The 19,136-nt window shown below is 45.8% G+C and overlaps 1 protein-coding gene across 1 annotated transcript in view; it reads right to left on the reverse strand.

The window, feature by feature from the left end:
• Positions 1–292: 292 nt before the first annotated feature.
• Positions 293–19,136, reverse strand: part of LOC311230769 (BOS complex subunit ncln-like) — a gene marked incomplete at both ends in the record, with an annotated part of 22,311 nt that continues 3,467 nt past the window's right edge. Inside the window, 6 exons of the mRNA XM_084317127.1 lie at positions 293–349; positions 10,478–10,556; positions 12,674–12,727; positions 14,342–14,514; positions 18,670–18,708; positions 18,877–18,964. Coding sequence (XP_084173253.1) covers positions 293–349; positions 10,478–10,556; positions 12,674–12,727; positions 14,342–14,514; positions 18,670–18,708; positions 18,877–18,964 — 490 coding nt within the window. The remainder of the gene's footprint in view (positions 350–10,477; positions 10,557–12,673; positions 12,728–14,341; positions 14,515–18,669; positions 18,709–18,876; positions 18,965–19,136) is intronic.

Here is a 19,136-nt window from a genome sequence, read left to right on the forward strand (position 1 = left end):
GTATACTGAATATGAGGCTGACTCACGCTTATTTGATGTGAAACTTTTGTGAAACACATATAAACCTTTTTTTTGCATCAGATTCAGTTTGAAGTGTTTCTTCAGAGAATCTTCAACACTTCACCAGCCTTCACTTGATACTTTAACTCAGAGTCTTATCAGACCAAGTTTGAACATGTTTTTTTATTCAACAGAGTTGGGAAATAATAAAGACATTATTGTTATAAAACAGCCGTTGTCCTCGTCTCCAGAGTGTCGCTGGGAGAGGGAGAGACGGAGGAGGGAACACGTCTCACTGAAGCTTCGTCTTCACCACCATTTTGATCCTGGAGTAGAGGAACCCAAAGTTCTGAGGAGGAAGACATGAAGAGGTGAAGACATGAAGAGGTGAAGACATGAAGAGGTGAAGACATGAAGAGGTGAAGAGGTGAAGACATGAAGAGGTGAAGACATGAAGAGGTGAAGAGGTGAAGACATGAAGAGGTGAAGAGGTGAAGACATGAAGAGGTGAAGACATGAAGAGGTGAAGACATGAAGAGGTGAAGACATGAAGAGGTGAAGACATGAAGAGGTGAAGAGGTGAAGACATGAAGAGGTGAAGACATGAAGAGGTGAAGACATGAAGAGGTGAAGAGGTGAAGAGGTGAAGACATGAAGAGGTGAAGACATGAAGAGGTGAAGAGGTGAAGACATGACGAGGTGAAGAGGTGAAGACATGAAGAGGTGAAGACATGAAGAGGTGAAGACATGAAGAGGTGAAGAGGTGAAGAGGTGAAGACATGAAGACATGAAGAGGTGAAGACATGAAGAGGTGAAGAGGTGAAGAGGTGAAGAGGTGAAGAGGTGAAGACATGAAGAGGTGAAGAGGTGAAGACATGAAGAGGTGAAGACATGAAGAGGTAAAGACATGAAGAGGTGAAGACATGAAGAGGTGAAGAGGTGAAGAGGTGAAGAGGTGAAGAGGTGAAGAGGTGAAGACATGAAGAGGTGAAGACATGAAGAGGTGAAGACATGAAGAGGTGAAGACATGAAGAGGTGAAGAGGTGAAGACATGAAGAGGTGAAGAGGTGAAGAGGTGAAGACATGAAGAGGTGAAGAGGTGAAGAGGTGAAGACATGAAGAGGTGAAGACATGAAGAGGTGAAGAGGTGAAGACATGAAGAGGTGAAGAGGTGAAGACATGAAGAGGTGAAGAGGTGAAGAGGTGAAGACATGAAGAGGTGAAGACATGAAGACATGAAGAGGTGAAGACATGAAGAGGTGAAGAGGTGAAGAGGTGAAGAGGTGAAGACATGAAGAGGTGAAGAGGTGAAGACATGAAGAGGTGAAGACATGAAGAGGTGAGGAGGTGAAGAGGTGAAGACATGAAGATGTGAAGACATGAAGAGGTGAAGAGGTGAAGACATGAAGAGGTGAAGAGGTGAAGAGGTGAAGACATGAAGAGGTGAAGACATGAAGAGGTGAAGAGGTGAAGACATGAAGAGGTGAAGACATGAAGAGGTGAAGAGGTGAAGACATGAAGAGGTGAAGACAAGAAGAGGTGAAGAGGTGAAGACATGAAGACATGAAGAGGTGAAGAGGTGAAGACATGAAGAGGTGAAGACATGAAGAGGTGAAGACATGAAGAGGTGAAGACATGAAGAGGTGAAGAGGTGAAGAGGTGAAGACATGAAGAGGTGAAGACATGAAGAAGTGAAGACATGAAGAGGTGAAGAGGTGAAGAGGTGAAGAGGTGAAGACATGAAGAGGTGAAGAGGTGAAGAGGTGAAGACATGAAGAGGTGAAGAGGTGAAGACATGAAGAGGTGAAGAGGTGAAGAGGTGAAGACATGAAGACATGAAGAGGTGAAGAGGTGAAGAGGTGAAGACATGAAGAGGTGAAGAGGTGAAGAGGTGAAGACATGAAGAGGTGAAGAGGTGAAGAGGTGAAGACATGAAGAGGTGAAGAGGTGAAGAGGTGAAGACATGAAGAGGTGAAGACATGAAGACATGAAGAGGTGAAGACATGAAGAGGTGAAGAGGTGAAGAGGTGAAGACATGAAGAGGTGAAGAGGTGAAGACAGGTGAAGACATGAAGAGGTGAAGAGGTGAAGAGGTGAAGACATGAAGAGGTGAAGACATGAAGACATGAAGAGGTGAAGAGGTGAAGACATGAAGACATGAAGAGGTGAAGAGGTGAAGACATGAAGAGGTGAAGAGGTGAAGACATGAAGAGGTGAAGACATGAAGACATGAAGAGGTGAAGACATGAAGACATGAAGAGGTGAAGAGGTGAAGACATGAAGACATGAAGAGGTGAAGACATGAAGAGATGAAGAGGTGAAGACATGAAGAGGTGAAGACATGAAGAGGTGAAGACATGAAGAGGTGAAGACATGAAGACATGAAGAGGTGAAGACATGAAGAGGTGAAGAGGTGAAGACATGAAGAGGTGAAGAGGTGAAGACATGAAGACATGAAGACATGAAGAGGTGAAGAGGTGAAGACATGAAGACATGAAGAGGTGAAGACATGAAGAGGTGAAGAGGTGAAGACATGAAGACATGAAGAGGTGAAGACATGAAGAGGTGAAGACATGAAGAGGTGAAGAGGTGAAGAGGTGAAGACAAGAAGAGGTGAAGAGGTGAAGACATGAAGAGGTGAAGAGGTGAAGAGGTGAAGACATGAAGAGGTGAAGACATGAAGAGGTGAAGACATGAAGAGGTGAAGAGGTGAAGAGGTGAAGACATGAAGACATGAAGAGGTGAAGAGGTGAAGACATGAAGAGGTGAAGACATGAAGAGGTGAAGAGGTGAAGACATGAAGAGGTGAAGACAAGAAGAGGTGAAGAGGTGAAGACATGAAGACATGAAGAGGTGAAGAGGTGAAGACATGAAGAGGTGAAGACATGAAGAGGTGAAGACATGAAGAGGTGAAGACATGAAGAGGTGAAGAGGTGAAGAGGTGAAGACATGAAGAGGTGAAGACATGAAGAAGTGAAGACATGAAGAGGTGAAGAGGTGAAGAGGTGAAGAGGTGAAGACATGAAGAGGTGAAGAGGTGAAGAGGTGAAGACATGAAGAGGTGAAGAGGTGAAGACATGAAGAGGTGAAGAGGTGAAGAGGTGAAGACATGAAGACATGAAGAGGTGAAGAGGTGAAGAGGTGAAGACATGAAGAGGTGAAGAGGTGAAGAGGTGAAGACATGAAGAGGTGAAGAGGTGAAGAGGTGAAGACATGAAGAGGTGAAGAGGTGAAGAGGTGAAGACATGAAGAGGTGAAGACATGAAGACATGAAGAGGTGAAGACATGAAGAGGTGAAGAGGTGAAGAGGTGAAGACATGAAGAGGTGAAGAGGTGAAGACAGGTGAAGACATGAAGAGGTGAAGAGGTGAAGAGGTGAAGACATGAAGAGGTGAAGACATGAAGACATGAAGAGGTGAAGAGGTGAAGACATGAAGACATGAAGAGGTGAAGAGGTGAAGACATGAAGAGGTGAAGAGGTGAAGACATGAAGAGGTGAAGACATGAAGACATGAAGAGGTGAAGACATGAAGACATGAAGAGGTGAAGAGGTGAAGACATGAAGACATGAAGAGGTGAAGACATGAAGAGATGAAGAGGTGAAGACATGAAGAGGTGAAGACATGAAGAGGTGAAGACATGAAGAGGTGAAGACATGAAGACATGAAGAGGTGAAGACATGAAGAGGTGAAGAGGTGAAGACATGAAGAGGTGAAGAGGTGAAGACATGAAGACATGAAGACATGAAGAGGTGAAGAGGTGAAGACATGAAGACATGAAGAGGTGAAGACATGAAGAGGTGAAGAGGTGAAGACATGAAGACATGAAGAGGTGAAGACATGAAGAGGTGAAGACATGAAGAGGTGAAGAGGTGAAGAGGTGAAGACAAGAAGAGGTGAAGAGGTGAAGACATGAAGAGGTGAAGAGGTGAAGAGGTGAAGACATGAAGAGGTGAAGACATGAAGAGGTGAAGACATGAAGAGGTGAAGAGGTGAAGAGGTGAAGACATGAAGACATGAAGAGGTGAAGACATGAAGACATGAAGAGGTGAAGACATGAAGACGTGAAGAGGTGAAGAGGTGAAGACATGAAGAGGTGAAGACATGAAGACATGAAGAGGTGAAGACATGAAGACATGAAGAGGTGAAGACATGAAGAGGTGAAGAGGTGAAGACATGAAGAGGTGAAGACATGAAGAGGTGAAGACATGAAGAGGTGAAGACATGAAGAGGTGAAGAGGTGAAGACATGAAGACATGAAGAGGTGAAGACATGAAGACGTGAAGAGGTGAAGAGGTGAAGAGGTGAAGAGGTGAAGACATGAAGAGGTGAAGACATGAAGAGGTGAAGAGGTGAAGACATGAAGAGGTGAAGAGGTGAAGACATGAAGAGGTGAAGAGGTGAAGAGGTGAAGAGGTGAAGACATGAAGACATGAAGAGGTGAAGAGGTGAAGACATGAAGAGGTGAAGACATGAAGACATGAAGAGGTGAAGACATGAAGAGGTGAAGACATGAAGACATGAAGAGGTGAAGACATGAAGAGGTGAAGAGGTGAAGACATGAAGAGGTGAAGAGGTGAAGACATGAAGACATGAAGAGGTGAAGAGGTGAAGACATGAAGACATGAAGAGGTGAAGACATGAAGAGGTGAAGACATGAAGAGGTGAAGACATGAAGACATGAAGACATGAAGAGGTGAAGACATGAAGAGGTGAAGAGGTGAAGACATGAAGACATGAAGAGGTGAAGAGGTGAAGAGGTGAAGACATGAAGAGGTGAAGACATGAAGACATGAAGAGGTGAAGACATGAAGAGGTGAAGACATGAAGAGGTGAAGAGGTGAAGACATGAAGACATGAAGAGGTGAAGACATGAAGAGGTGAAGACATGAAGACATGAAGACATGAAGAGGTGAAGACATGAAGAGGTGAAGACATGAAGAGGTGAAGACATGAAGAGGTGAAGACATGAAGAGGTGAAGAGGTGAAGACATGAAGAGGTGAAGAGGTGAAGAGGTGAAGACATGAAGAGGTGAAGACGTGAAGAGGTGAAGACATGAAGAGGTGAAGAGGTGAAGACATGAAGAGGTGAAGACATGAAGACATGAAGACATGAAGAGGTGAAGACATGAAGAGGTGAAGACATGAAGAGGTGAAGACATGAAGAGGTGAAGACATGAAGAGGTGAAGAGGTGAAGACATGAAGAGGTGAAGAGGTGAAGAGGTGAAGACATGAAGAGGTGAAGACGTGAAGAGGTGAAGACATGAAGAGGTGAAGAGGTGAAGACATGAAGACATGAAGACATGAAGAGGTGAAGAGGTGAAGACATGAAGAGGTGAAGAGGTGAAGACATGAAGAGGTGAAGACATGAAGACATGAAGAGGTGAAGAGGTGAAGACATGAAGACATGAAGAGGTGAAGACATGAAGAGGTGAAGACATGAAGAGGTGAAGACATGAAGAGGTGAAGACATGAAGAGGTGAAGAGGTGAAGACATGAATAGGTGAAGAGGTGAAGACATGAAGACATGAAGAGGTGAAGACATGAAGAGGTGAAGACATGAAGAGGTGAAGACATGAAGAGGTGAAGACATGAAGACATGAAGAGGTGAAGAGGTGAAGACATGATGACATGAAGAGGTGAAGACATGAAGAGGTGAAGACATGAAGAGGTGAAGACATGAAGAGGTGAAGACATGAAGACATGAAGAGGTGAAGAGGTGAAGACATGAAGACATGAAGAGGTGAAGACATGAAGAGGTGAAGACATGAAGAGGTGAAGACATGAAGAGGTGAAGACATGAAGAGGTGAAGAGGTGAAGACATGAATAGGTGAAGAGGTGAAGACATGAAGAGGTGAAGACATGAAGACATGAAGAGGTGAAGACATGAAGACATGAAGACATGAAGAGGTGAAGACATGAAGAGGTGAAGAGGTGAAGAGGTGAAGAGGTGAAGACATGAAGAGGTGAAGACATGAAGAGGTGAAGACATGAAGAGGTGAAGACATGAAGAGGTGAAGACATGAAGAGGTGAAGACATGAAGAGGTGAAGAGGTGAAGAGGTGAAGAGGTGAAGACATGAAGAGGTGAAGACATGAAGAGGTGAAGACATGAAGAGGTGAAGACATGAAGACATGAAGAGGTGAAGACATGAAGACATGAAGACATGAAGAGGTGAAGACATGAAGAGGTGAAGACATGAAGAGGTGAAGACATGAAGAGGTGAAGACATGAAGAGGTGAAGAGGTGAAGACATGAAGACATGAAGAGGTGAAGACATGAAGAGGTGAAGACATGAAGAGGTGAAGACATGAAGAGGTGAAGACATGAAGAGGTGAAGAGGTGAAGACATGAATAGGTGAAGAGGTGAAGACATGAAGAGGTGAAGACATGAAGACATGAAGAGGTGAAGACATGAAGACATGAAGACATGAAGAGGTGAAGACATGAAGAGGTGAAGAGGTGAAGACATGAAGAGGTGAAGACATGAAGAGGTGAAGACATGAAGAGGTGAAGACATGAAGACATGAAGAGGTGAAGACATGAAGAGGTGAAGACATGAAGACATGAAGACATGAAGAGGTGAAGAGGTGAAGACATGAAGACATGAAGAGGTGAAGAGGTGAAGACATGAAGAGGTGAAGACATGAAGAGGTGAAGAGGTGAAGAGGTGAAGAGGTGAAGAGGTGAAGACATGAAGAGGTGAAGAGGTGAAGACATGAAGAGGTGAAGACATGAAGAGGTGAAGAGGTGAAGACATGAAGACATGAAGAGGTGAAGAGGTGAAGACATGAAGAGGTGAAGACATGAAGAGGTGAAGAGGTGAAGACATGAAGAGGTGAAGACATGAAGAGGTGAAGAGTTGAAGACATGAAGAGGTGAAGACATGAAGACATGAAGAGGTGAAGAGGTGAAGACATGAAGAGGTGAAGACATGAAGAGGTGAAGACATGAAGAGGTGAAGAGGTGAAGACATGAAGAGGTGAAGAGGTGAAGACATGAAGAGGTGAAGACATGAAGAGGTGAAGACATGAAGAGGTGAAGAGGTGAAGACATGAAGAGGTGAAGACATGAAGAGGTGAAGACATGAAGACATGAAGAGGTGAAGAGGTGAAGACATGAAGAGGTGAAGACATGAAGACATGAAGAGGTGAAGAGGTGAAGACATGAAGAGGTGAAGAGGTGAAGACATGAAGAGGTGAAGAGGTGAAGAGGTGAAGACATGAAGAGGTGAAGAGGTGAAGACATGAAGACATGAAGAGGTGAAGAGGTGAAGACATGAAGACATGAAGAGGTGAAGACATGAAGACATGAAGAGGTGAAGAGGTGAAGACATGAAGACGTGAAGACATGAAGAGGTGAAGACATGAAGAGGTGAAGAGGTGAAGACATGAAGAGGTGAAGACATGAAGAGGTGAAGAGGTGAAGAGGTGAAGACATGAAGAGGTGAAGAGGTGAAGACATGAAGACATGAAGAGGTGAAGACATGAAGACATGAAGAGGTGAAGACATGAAGAGGTGAAGAGGTGAAGACATGAAGAGGTGAAGACATGAAGACGTGAAGACATGAAGAGGTGAAGACATGAAGACATGAAGAGGTGAAGAGGTGAAGACATGAAGAGGTGAAGACATGAAGACATGAAGAGGTGAAGACATGAAGAGGTGAAGAGGTGAAGAGGTGAAGACATGAAGACGTGAAGAGGTGAAGAGGTGAAGACATGAAGAGGTGAAGACATGAAGAGGTGAAGAGGTGAAGAGGTGAAGACATGAAGAGGTGAAGAGGTGAAGACATGAAGACGTGAAGACATGAAGACATGAAGAGGTGAAGACATGAAGACATGAAGAGGTGAAGACATGAAGACATGAAGAGGTGAAGACATGAAGAGGTGAAGACATGAAGAGGTGAAGAGGTGAAGAGGTGAAGACATGAAGAGGTGAAGAGGTGAAGACATGAAGAGGTGAAGAGGTGAAGAGGTGAAGACATGAAGAGGTGAAGAGGTGAAGACGTGAAGACGTGAAGACATGAAGAGGTGAAGACATGAAGAGGTGAAGACATGAAGACGTGAAGAGGTGAAGAGGTGAAGACATGAAGACATGAAGACATGAAGAGGTGAAGACATGAAGAGGTGAAGACATGAAGACGTGAAGAGGTGAAGACATGAAGACGTGAAGACATGAAGAGGTGAAGACATGAAGACATGAAGAGGTGAAGACATGAAGACATGAAGACATGAAGAGGTGAAGAGGTGAAGACATGAAGACATGAAGAGGTGAAGACATGAAGACATGAAGACATGAAGAGGTGAAGAGGTGAAGACATGAAGACATGAAGAGGTGAAGACATGAAGACGTGAAGAGGTGAAGACTAATACAAACGAATACAAATTAACTACAAATGAATACAAACAAACTACAAATGAATACAAACTAGATACAAATTAATACAAACTAGATACAAACAAATACAAACTACAATTTCCAAAACAGTCATTAATTACAGTTACTAATACAAGTAACGCTGCGTTGCAATCTACTACGGTTGAGGAGCCGGGGAAAAACAGGCACTTTCGCTTATTCTGAATGTATGTAACATTTAAAAAAAGCTGTGACGATAAAATGATCAGAATCAGAATCTGAATTCTGCTGCGTTACATCGTTGCCAGAATCCTCCAGGATCAAGAAAAGAGGGCGGGGCTTGAGAGTAGCTGAATTACCACTAGGCCACCCTGCCTCCTCAGAACCTCACGTGGCCCTGCTGCCTCCTCAGAACCTCACGTGGCCCTGCTGCCTCCTCAGAACCTCACGTGCCCCTGCTGCCTCCTCAGAACCTCACATGCCCCTGCTGCCTCCTCAGAACCTCACGTTCCCCTGCTGCCTCCTCAGAACCTCACGTGCCCCTGCTGCCTCCTCAGAACCTCACGTGCCCCTGCCTCCTCAGAACCTCACGTGCCCCCTGCCTCCTCAGAACCTCACGTGCCCCTGCCTGCCTCCTCAGAACCTCACGTGCCCCCTGCCTCCTCAGAACCTCACGTGCCCCTGCCTGCCTCCTCAGAACCTCACGTGCCCCTGCCTGCCTCCTCAGAACCTCACGTGCCCCTGCTGCCTCCTCAGAACCTCACGTGCCCCTGCCTGCCTCCTCAGAACCTCACGTGCCCCTGCTGCCTCCTCAGAACCTCACGTGCCCCTGCTGCCTCCTCAGAACCTCACGTGCCCCTGCCTGCCTCCTCAGAACCTCACGTGCCCCTGCTGCCTCCTCAGAACCTCACGTGCCCCTGCTGCCTCCTCAGAACCTCACGTGCCCCTGCCTGCCTCCTCAGAACCTCACGTGCCCCTGCCTGCCTCCTCAGAACCTCACGTGCCCCTGCTGCCTCCTCAGAACCTCACGTGCCCCTGCTGCCTCCTCAGAACCTCACGTGCCCCTGCTGCCTCCTCAGAACCTCACGTGCCCCTGCCTGCCTCCTCAGAACCTCACGTGCCCCTGCTGCCTCCTCAGAACCTCACGTGCCCCTGCTGCCTCCTCAGAACCTCACGTGCCCCTGCTGCCTCCTCAGAACCTCACGTTCCCCTGCCTCCTCAGAACCTCACGTGCCCCTGCCTGCCTCCTCAGAACCTCACGTGCCCCTGCTGCCTCCTCAGAACCTCACGTGCCCCTGCCTGCCTCCTCAGAACCTCACGTGCCACCCTGCCTCCTCAGAACCTCACGTGCCCCTGCTGCCTCCTCAGAACCTCACGTGCCCCTGCCTCCTCAGAACCTCACGTGCCCCTGCCTGCCTCCTCAGAACCTCACGTGGCCCCTGCTGCCTCCTCAGAACCTCACGTGCCACCCTGCCTCCTCAGAACCTCACGTGCCCCTGCTGCCTCCTCAGAACCTCACGTGCCCCTGCCTGCCTCCTCAGAACCTCACGTGCCCCTGCCTCCTCAGAACCTCACGTGCCCCTGCTGCCTCCTCAGAACCTCACGTGCCCCTGCTGCCTCCTCAGAACCTCACGTTCCCCTGCTGCCTCCTCAGAACCTCACGTGCCCCTGCTGCCTCCTCAGAACCTCACGTGCCCCTGCTGCCTCCTCAGAACCTCACGTGCCCCTGCTGCCTCCTCAGAACCTCACGTGGCCCTGCTGCCTCCTCAGAACCTCACCTGCCCCTGCTGCCTCCTCAGAACCTCACGTGCCCCTGCCTGCCTCCTCAGAACCTCACGTGCCCCTGCCTCCTCAGAACCTCACGTGCCCCTGCTGCCTCCTCAGAACCTCACGTGCCCCTGCTGCCTCCTCAGAACCTCACGTGCCCCTGCTGCCTCCTCAGAACCTCACGTTCCCCTGCTGCCTCCTCAGAACCTCACGTTCCCCTGCTGCCTCCTCAGAACCCCACGTGCCCCTGCTGCCTCCTCAGAACCTCACGTTCCCCTGCTGCCTCTTCAGAACCTCACGTGCGTCGCTCTTCTTCTGAACCTGGACCCAATCAGAGTTTGAACGGGAACCCACCTGGATGGCGTAGTAGACGATCCCCAGGTAGGCCGTGATGCATCCACCCAGGAAGAGGTCGAAGGCTGCAGGCTTCACTCTGATCAAACAAAGAAGGAAGAACAGAGGTGTATTGATTGATTGATTGAAAACTTTATTAACAGATTGCAGAATGGGTACAATACAGTACGGCTCAATACACACAATTGTTAAGGGGATACAGACCAGAGAAAGACTTTCGTGGGTCCCCCATTTTCAATTCATCGTAACATATACATGACATACATGACATACAGTACTGCTACATCTAGACATTTATGACATACCAGATCTACAAATATACAGTACTGTTTGTGATACAACAAGAGTCTAAAAAAGAGAGTATATACATTTGAGGGGGAAGAAACTGTAGATGTAGGTGAAGGTAGAGACAGAGGTTTAGGTTTAGGTGAAGGTACAGACAGAGGACATTTGAGTCATACATATGTGACCGATCGTATGTAATAATAATAATAATAATGGATTGGATTTATATAGCGCTCTTCATGACACCAGAGCGCTTCACAGAGTCCATTATTCGTTCATACACAGTCATACCGGTGGTGATAAGCTACAATTGCAGCCAGAGCTGCCCTGAGGCAGACTCACGGAAGCGTGGCGAATAATCATCGCCTACGGCCCCTCCGACCACCACCAACATTCATTCACATGCATACACATTCATACGAGGCAAGTAGGTTAAGTGTCTTGCCCAAGGACACAACGGCAGTGGGATGGACATGGGCTTGAGCGGGATTCGAACCACCAACCCTTCGATCATTGGACGACCCGCTCTACCCCTGAGCCACGCCGCCCCACAAACAAATGTGTGTGTCACCTTCTGCGTTGTGTTAGTTTTTCGATGCCCCGAGGGAGTTTCGAACCCTGGTCGGCCGCACCGCGTATAGACCAGGTGAACTCACAGCTTGGTAACGTGTCTATGTGTCTTTTAAGGCGAGACACTGCAGGTGAATAGTCAAATATACTTTTTTTGTTGATTTTGAGATTTTGTTATATTTTGCTTCCTAAACATGTCTTCTATGAAACTAGTGACAATAAAACGTCAATAACACACATTTAGTTGTTTATTTTACATCATTTTGCCTTATTGCATCCATAAATGTGCACATATTTAATGGGGAAGTGCCTCATTTGCATATATAAACATACATTTTAGAAAACTTGCAATATATTTTTTCTTAGTTTATATGTACATAACAAATTGGGAAAGTTTCATAGTGATATCTATTCAAATATGTTTTGCCTATTAGGGGGTACTACACTGTACTACACTGTTTGTAGCCTGTGTGTAGTTCTGTTCAGTTCAATAACATCATTATTATTATTATTCAGTTATCAGGCATGTGTTTAGGTTGTCTATTACTAATGGTTTGATTAGGTATTGTGTTTGTAAATATCTGTTTAAAAAAAAAAAGTATGGCATTTTACAATACAGAACTTTGAAGGCGTTTTCCCGAAAATGAGTTTTAAGAGTTTTTCCTCATACTCTGAGCCAGAAATCTCCACTTCAGTAGCACTCACATACACCAAACATACACAGAAACTTCCAGTTCTATTCATATCTATGTTCTGAAGGTATTTACAGAAGGGTTTGTTGATATCGCATTCATACCCTGATTTATATCACATTGTATTCCTAAAAACATGGCGAAATATGGAATTTTACCATAAAAATGGACTGCATGGAGTATTTTCTGATTTATGGAGTGATAAAAAGAGATATCCAAAATCCCCTCTGTAATAACCTTTGGCTCTAATATGTCAACAAAATGAAACTGTAATTTTGAAAATGGCTTTATCCAATGTTCAGATTTCTGTCCTGGAATTATATGCAAATTAGTGCATAATTAAGTACATCATGCCTCATTTGCATATTTAAACATACAATTTCAGAAAACTTGTAATACAAAAAAGTCTTGTCTTAATATAAGTAATCAACTGGGGAAGTTTCATTGTGATATCTATTCGTTAATTTTCTTACCCTATTCACCTGCAGTGTCTCCCCTTAAGGGGAAGTGAGTTTAAGTCGCAGTACCGCTTACTGCCACAGTCACTTCACAGCACAGTCCATCGTGGATATCACTCACAGACCTCCGTTACACTAACACAGAAAAAAGACCTGTTAATAATATGAAAACGAGAGGTTTCTTCCTTTACCTGTACATCATCACTGGCTGAATCATCTGGTCATAAAAGGTAATGTCAGGATCCCTTTAACGAAAGTAATCAGTGAAAGTTAATCTTAATCTGCTGTGTACAGTGACGTCAACATGTTCTATTGCAGTGTGATGAGATAAGATAAGATAAGACAGTTCTTTATTGTCTGTTGATACAGACATTTGTTTTGTGTCGGAACACATGATATTGCGTTACAAAAAAGAAGAACCGAGAGACAACCATGTTACAGCAGAGACAGACATACAGACAATACATCAGAGAGACAACCGTGTTACAGCAGAGACAGACAGACAGACATACAAGACATCAGAGAGACGACCATGTTACAGCAGAGACAGACAGACAGACATACAAGACATCAGAGAGACGACCATGTTACAGCAGAGACAGACAGACAGACAAGACGTCAGAGAGACAACCATGTTACAGCAGAGACAGACAGACATACAGACATCAGAGAGACGACCATGTTACAGCAGAGACAGACATACAGACAAGACATCAGAGAGACAGCCATGTTACAGCAGAGACAGACATACAGACAATACATCAGAGAGACAACCATGTTACAGCAGAGACAGACAGACAGACATACAAGACATCAGAGAGACGACCATGTTACAGCAGAGACAGACAGACAGACAAGACGTCAGAGAGACAACCATGTTACAGCAGAGACAGACAGACATACAGACATCAGAGAGACGACCATGTTACAGCAGAGACAGACATACAGACAAGACATCAGAGAGACAGCCATGTTACAGCAGAGACAGACAGACAGACAAGACATCAGAGAGACAGCCATGTTACAGCAGAGACAGACATACAGACAATACATCAGAGAGACAACCATGTTACAGCAGAGACAGACATACAGACAAGACATCAGAGAGACAACCGTGTTACAGCAGAGACAGACAGACAGACAAGACGTCAGAGAGACGACCATGTTACAGCAGAGACAGACATACAGACATCAGAGAGACAACCATGTTACAGCAGAGACAGACATACAGACATCAGAGAGACAACCATGTTACAGCAGAGACAGACAGACATACAGACAAGACATCAGAGAGACAACCATGTTACAGCAGAGACAGACAGACAGACAAGACATCAGAACAAAGATATACTGTAATACAGATATATTGAAATGAACAGATTATGGAGGGTGTTTATGATTGTGTGTGGTTGTGTGTATATGTGCATGGCATGTGTGTGCGTGCGTGCGTGCGTGTGTGTGTGTGGGTGTGTGTGCACAGGGTGTGTTTTCGATAACAGAACAGCACCTCAGAGCAATGGTTGCTGGGTTCAGACAACTCTCTGGCCTGAATCTACCAGCATGTGGCAGGTGTCTGGTGTTCAATCCATACCCTGCAAATAATGCCTTGTCTCCATTAGCTATGTTCAGGCTGGCTGGGGCTAGCCATGGTCTAGCATGGTATGGTATGGTATGGTTGGGTTTGTGTCTCCATTACAGTAGCTATGTTCAGCCTGGCTGGGACAAATCTTTTTATTTTAGATTTTCGAAATTCGAAAATAATGTGACAGCCCTAATATACATAATACATGTTAAGAATAAATATATATATTATATATATAGTATAATATACAGATGCAGTGCGTACGGTACAGGTGTACCTCTTGTCCTGGCGGAAGGTGTGTCTGTGGACCTGCGACAGGTAGTGTCTGAACTCCTGCTCCAGGGACTGGACCAGCTGGCCGGGGCGGGGCTCCTTGTCCAGCAGCTGTGCGGAGCGAGGGACCGACGCCAGGAAGGACATCAGACTGGACAAGCGGCTGTCCTGGAAGTCCTGAGACAAGACCGAGGCACAGACAGAGGTGTGGGTGAAGGTGACGGTACAGACAGAGTTTGACTGATTGATTGAAAAGTTTATGAACAGATTGCAGAATGGGTACAATACAGTACGGCTCAATACACACAATTGTTAAGGGGATGCAGACCAGAGAAAGACTTTCGTCTGGTTTACATCAGGGTCCCCCATTTTCAATTCATCATGACATTTATGACATACACGACATACAGATAGACAGTACTGTTACATCCAGACATTTATGACATACAAGTCGTGTCCCCCTCAATATTGAGAAGAGGTAAAGTTGTCCCCCTCAAAAAAATATAGCTAATATGAAAGACAACCCACTCCCCAAAAGAGGTAAACAAAATAAATAAGGGGGTATAAAACATGTATTTATCCTTCTTACCTGTAACTATATATTAACCAACAATTTCAGAGCCCCCTACAGGACCGTACCATCAGACAGACACCCTTAAAGGACCGTACCATCAGACAGACACCCCTACAGGACCGTACCATCAGACAGACACCCCTACAGGACCGTACCATCAGACAGACACCCCTACAGGACCGTACCATCAGACAGACACCCCCCTACAGGACCGTACCATCAGACAGACACCCCTACAGGACCGTACCATCAGACAGACACCCCTACAGGACCGTACCATCAAACAGACACCCCTGCAGGACCGTACCATCAGACAGACACCCCTACAGGACCGTACCATCAGACAGACCCCCCTACAGGACCGTACCATCAGACAGACACCCCTGCAGGACCGTACCATCAGACAGACACCCCTACAGGACCGTACCATCAGACAGACACCCCTACAGGACCGTACCATCAGACAGACACCCCTACAGGACTGTGCCATCAGACAGACACCCCTACAGGACCGTACTATCAGACAGACACCCCTACAGGACCGTACCATCAGACAGACCCCCCTACAGGACCGTACCATCAGACAGACACCCCTACAGGACCGTACCATCAGACAGACACACCTACAGGACCGTACCATCAGACAGCCACCCCTACAGGACCGTACCATCAGACAGACACCCCTACAGGACCGTACCATCAGACAGACACCCCTACAGGACCGTACCATCAGACAGACACCCCTACAGGACCGTACCATCAAACAGACACCCCTGCAGGACCGTACCATCAGACAGACACCCCTACAGGACCGTACCATCAGACAGACCCCCCTACAGGACCGTACCATCAGACAGACACCCCTGCAGGACCGTACCATCAGACAGACACCCCTACAGGACCGTACCATCAGACAGACACCCCTACAGGACCGTACCATCAGACAGACACCCCTACAGGACTGTGCCATCAGACAGACACCCCTACAGGACCGTACTATCAGACAGACACCCCTACAGGACCGTACCATCAGACAGACCCCCCTACAGGACCGTACCATCAGACAGACACCCCTACAGGACGTACCATCAGACAGACACCCCTACAGGACCGTACCATCAGACAGACACACCTACAGGACCGTACCATCAGACAGCCACCGCTACAGGACCGTACCATCAGACAGACACCCCTACAGGACCGTACCATCAGACAGACACCCCCCTACAGGACCGTACCATCAGACAGACACCCCTACAGGACCGTACCATCAGACAGACACCCCTACAGGACCGTACCATCAGACAGACACCCCTACAGGACCGTACCATCAGACAGACCCCCCTACAGGACCGTACCATCAGACAGACACCCCTACAGGACCGTACCATCAGACAGACACACCTACAGGACCGTACCATCAGACAGCCACCGCTACAGGACCGTACCATCAGACAGACACCCCTACAGGACCGTACCATCAGACAGACACACCTACAGGACCGTACCATCAGACAGCCACCGCTACAGGACCGTACCATCAGACAGACACCCCTACAGGACCGTACCATCAGACAGACACCCCCCTACAGGACCGTACCATCAGACAGACACCCCTACAGGACCGTACCATCAGACAGACACCCCTACACAGGACCGTACCAACTCAAGACATTTCACTCATAGGTGTAGATTTAGGGGGGGGGGGGGGTCCCCTTCAATATTGAGAAGAGGTAAATGTGCCTGCCTCAAAAATATATAGTGTAAAAAGTACCCAGAAATTATACTTAAGTGAAAGTATGGGTACCGTCTATAAATCGTACGCAAGTAAAAGTCAGAGTATCTGGCTAAAAACTCACTTGAGTAAAAGTTAAAAAAAAAAATCTACTTTGAAATGTACTTACTTACTAAAAAGTTAAAGTAAAAAAACGTATATTCCGGGGCAATGAAATGTTAAGTTTCGTCCTCTTCATCACTCGTACTATCGTTTGTGGCCATCTGGGAATTGGGATTAATAAAAGATATCCTTATCCTTAATAAAAATGTAAAAAAAACTGGCGCAACGACACCCCGGTGTTGCTGTAGCCGACTATCGCATATGGTGTCTCAAGCATTCTGTAGTCGATATGTGTCAACAAATGTACATGCCTGTTTGAATTTATGTTGTGCCGTTGTTACTGAAAAAATTTAATGATTGTGATATGATGTTGTTAATGAGACGATGAGCTGTATGTGTGTGTCACTGGAATTTCCCTGTGAGGGATTAATAAAAGATATCCTTATCCTTATCTTCTGTAGCTTGTCACTCTGACTGTCTATTCTTCTGATAGCAGGTGTTTTAATCAAAGATCCCCGCTTTCTAGTCTTGCACAAGGACCAATCAGCATGGGGTATGGGCGGGTTCATTTCCCATTGATGGGGATTTGATTGGCTGTTTTTAAATAAAGTCCGGCCGCAGGATTAATAAGTTAATAACGTTAACGTTAGTTCGGCCAGAGAAACAAATGTACTAATTAAAATCGTTGGACCTGCGATATTTGTACTTTGTAGGTTTGCCTTTTAAATGTAAGGATTAAAAAGTATGTTTTTTTTTCTCTGAAATGTAATTGAGTAAAAGTACAAGTATACAAACCTAATAATACTTGAGTAAAGTACAAATCCCCAAAAACAATTACTCTAGTACTTTACACCCCCGATAGCGTGTACATGTGTGTGTGTGTGTGTGTGTGTGTGTGTGTGTGTGTGTGTGTGTGTGTGTGTGTGTGTGTGTGTGTGTGTGTGTGTGTGTGTGTGTGTGTGTGTGTGTGTGCAGAGCTGAAGCGTCTTACTTCTCTTGCTGCATTTTTAAAGTATGATCTCTGACCACTGTGTGTCCACTGTCTTAGCAGATTTTCTATTGTTTATTCTTATTTATTGTGTCTATATGTATGAAATCGCTGATAAACGGTGTCTTGTTTTGTAAACTCGTCGTCGCTGTAAATGAGGGAAACCTTAGTGTCTTACAAGTTGAAATAAAGGTTTGAAATTAAGTGTGCGTGTGTGTGTGTGTGTGTGTGTGTGTGTGTGTGTGTGTGTGTGTGTGTGTGTGTGTGTGTGTGTGTGTGTGTGTGTGTGTGTGTGTGTGTGTGTGAGTTTGTTTTTTATTTGTCACATATAACGTACATGTACTTTACAGTGAAATGCTTGGTTCTGTATGAGCCCCTGATAATGTGCTTCATACAGTAAAAAAGTAAGTAAAAGAGGAATAACACTATACAATGAATATACAATATACAATATAATATACAAGCTAAAATACAACCTACAGTAAGTACTGTACAATCTAAGTACAGTGAGTAAAAATGCAGACAATGAGGTACAAAAACGTTAAGGCAAGGTGCAAATGAGGTATGAATGTAGTGCAAATCTCTTTAATAAATAGATAAATATAATGTAGTGTTAAAGTGTCTAATGTCACGTGTCTAGTGTATGCGTGTGTGCGCGTCTAATCTAGTCACTTGGGGTGGAAGCCATCTTGCCACTGCAATGCTACCAAAATGACACTAGAGGTCAGTACAACTTCACATACATACACACAGGCACACACACTCACACTCGCACTCACACACACACACACACACACACACAGACACACACACACAGACACACACACACACACACACACACACACACACACACACACACAGAGGAACGGAGCGTTCCCAAAACAACACACACACACACAGGCACACACACACACAGACATGTAGGTGTCTCACCATTGGGCCCTTGAAGACCTGGATGTCTTTAGCTGAACCCTGGTGGAGGAAACAGAGAAGTGAGATTAAGTCAGAAGTTATGATTACAATCATGTGGTTCTGTGTGTGTGTGTGTGTGTGTGTGTGTGTGTGTGTGTGTGTGTGTGTGTGTGTGTGTGTGTGTGTGTGTGTGTGTGTGTGTGTGTGTGTGTGTGCGCAGGTGATCACCTTGTCGGAGAGGTTGTACATGAAACGAGCCAGGGATTCTGCGATGATGACTCCGTTACGTTTGAGTTTCCTGAAGTCCACTTGTGACCTGAGGAGACGTGGAGGACGATCAGGGAACCAGGAGAATCTCTTTCATCTTTCTCTCTTTCATCTATTTATTTAATCTATGTGTTGATTTAATTAATGAACTTAACTTGCTTTCAGCAACACCCAGCTTCAGTCCCATATAGTTATATACAGTAATTCTAGCGAGGTTGAGG

Source organism: Notolepis coatsorum, assembly GCF_963971535.1.
Source record: "Notolepis coatsorum genome assembly, chromosome: 6".
NCBI classification, from domain to species: Eukaryota; Metazoa; Chordata; class Actinopteri; order Aulopiformes; family Paralepididae; genus Notolepis; species Notolepis coatsorum.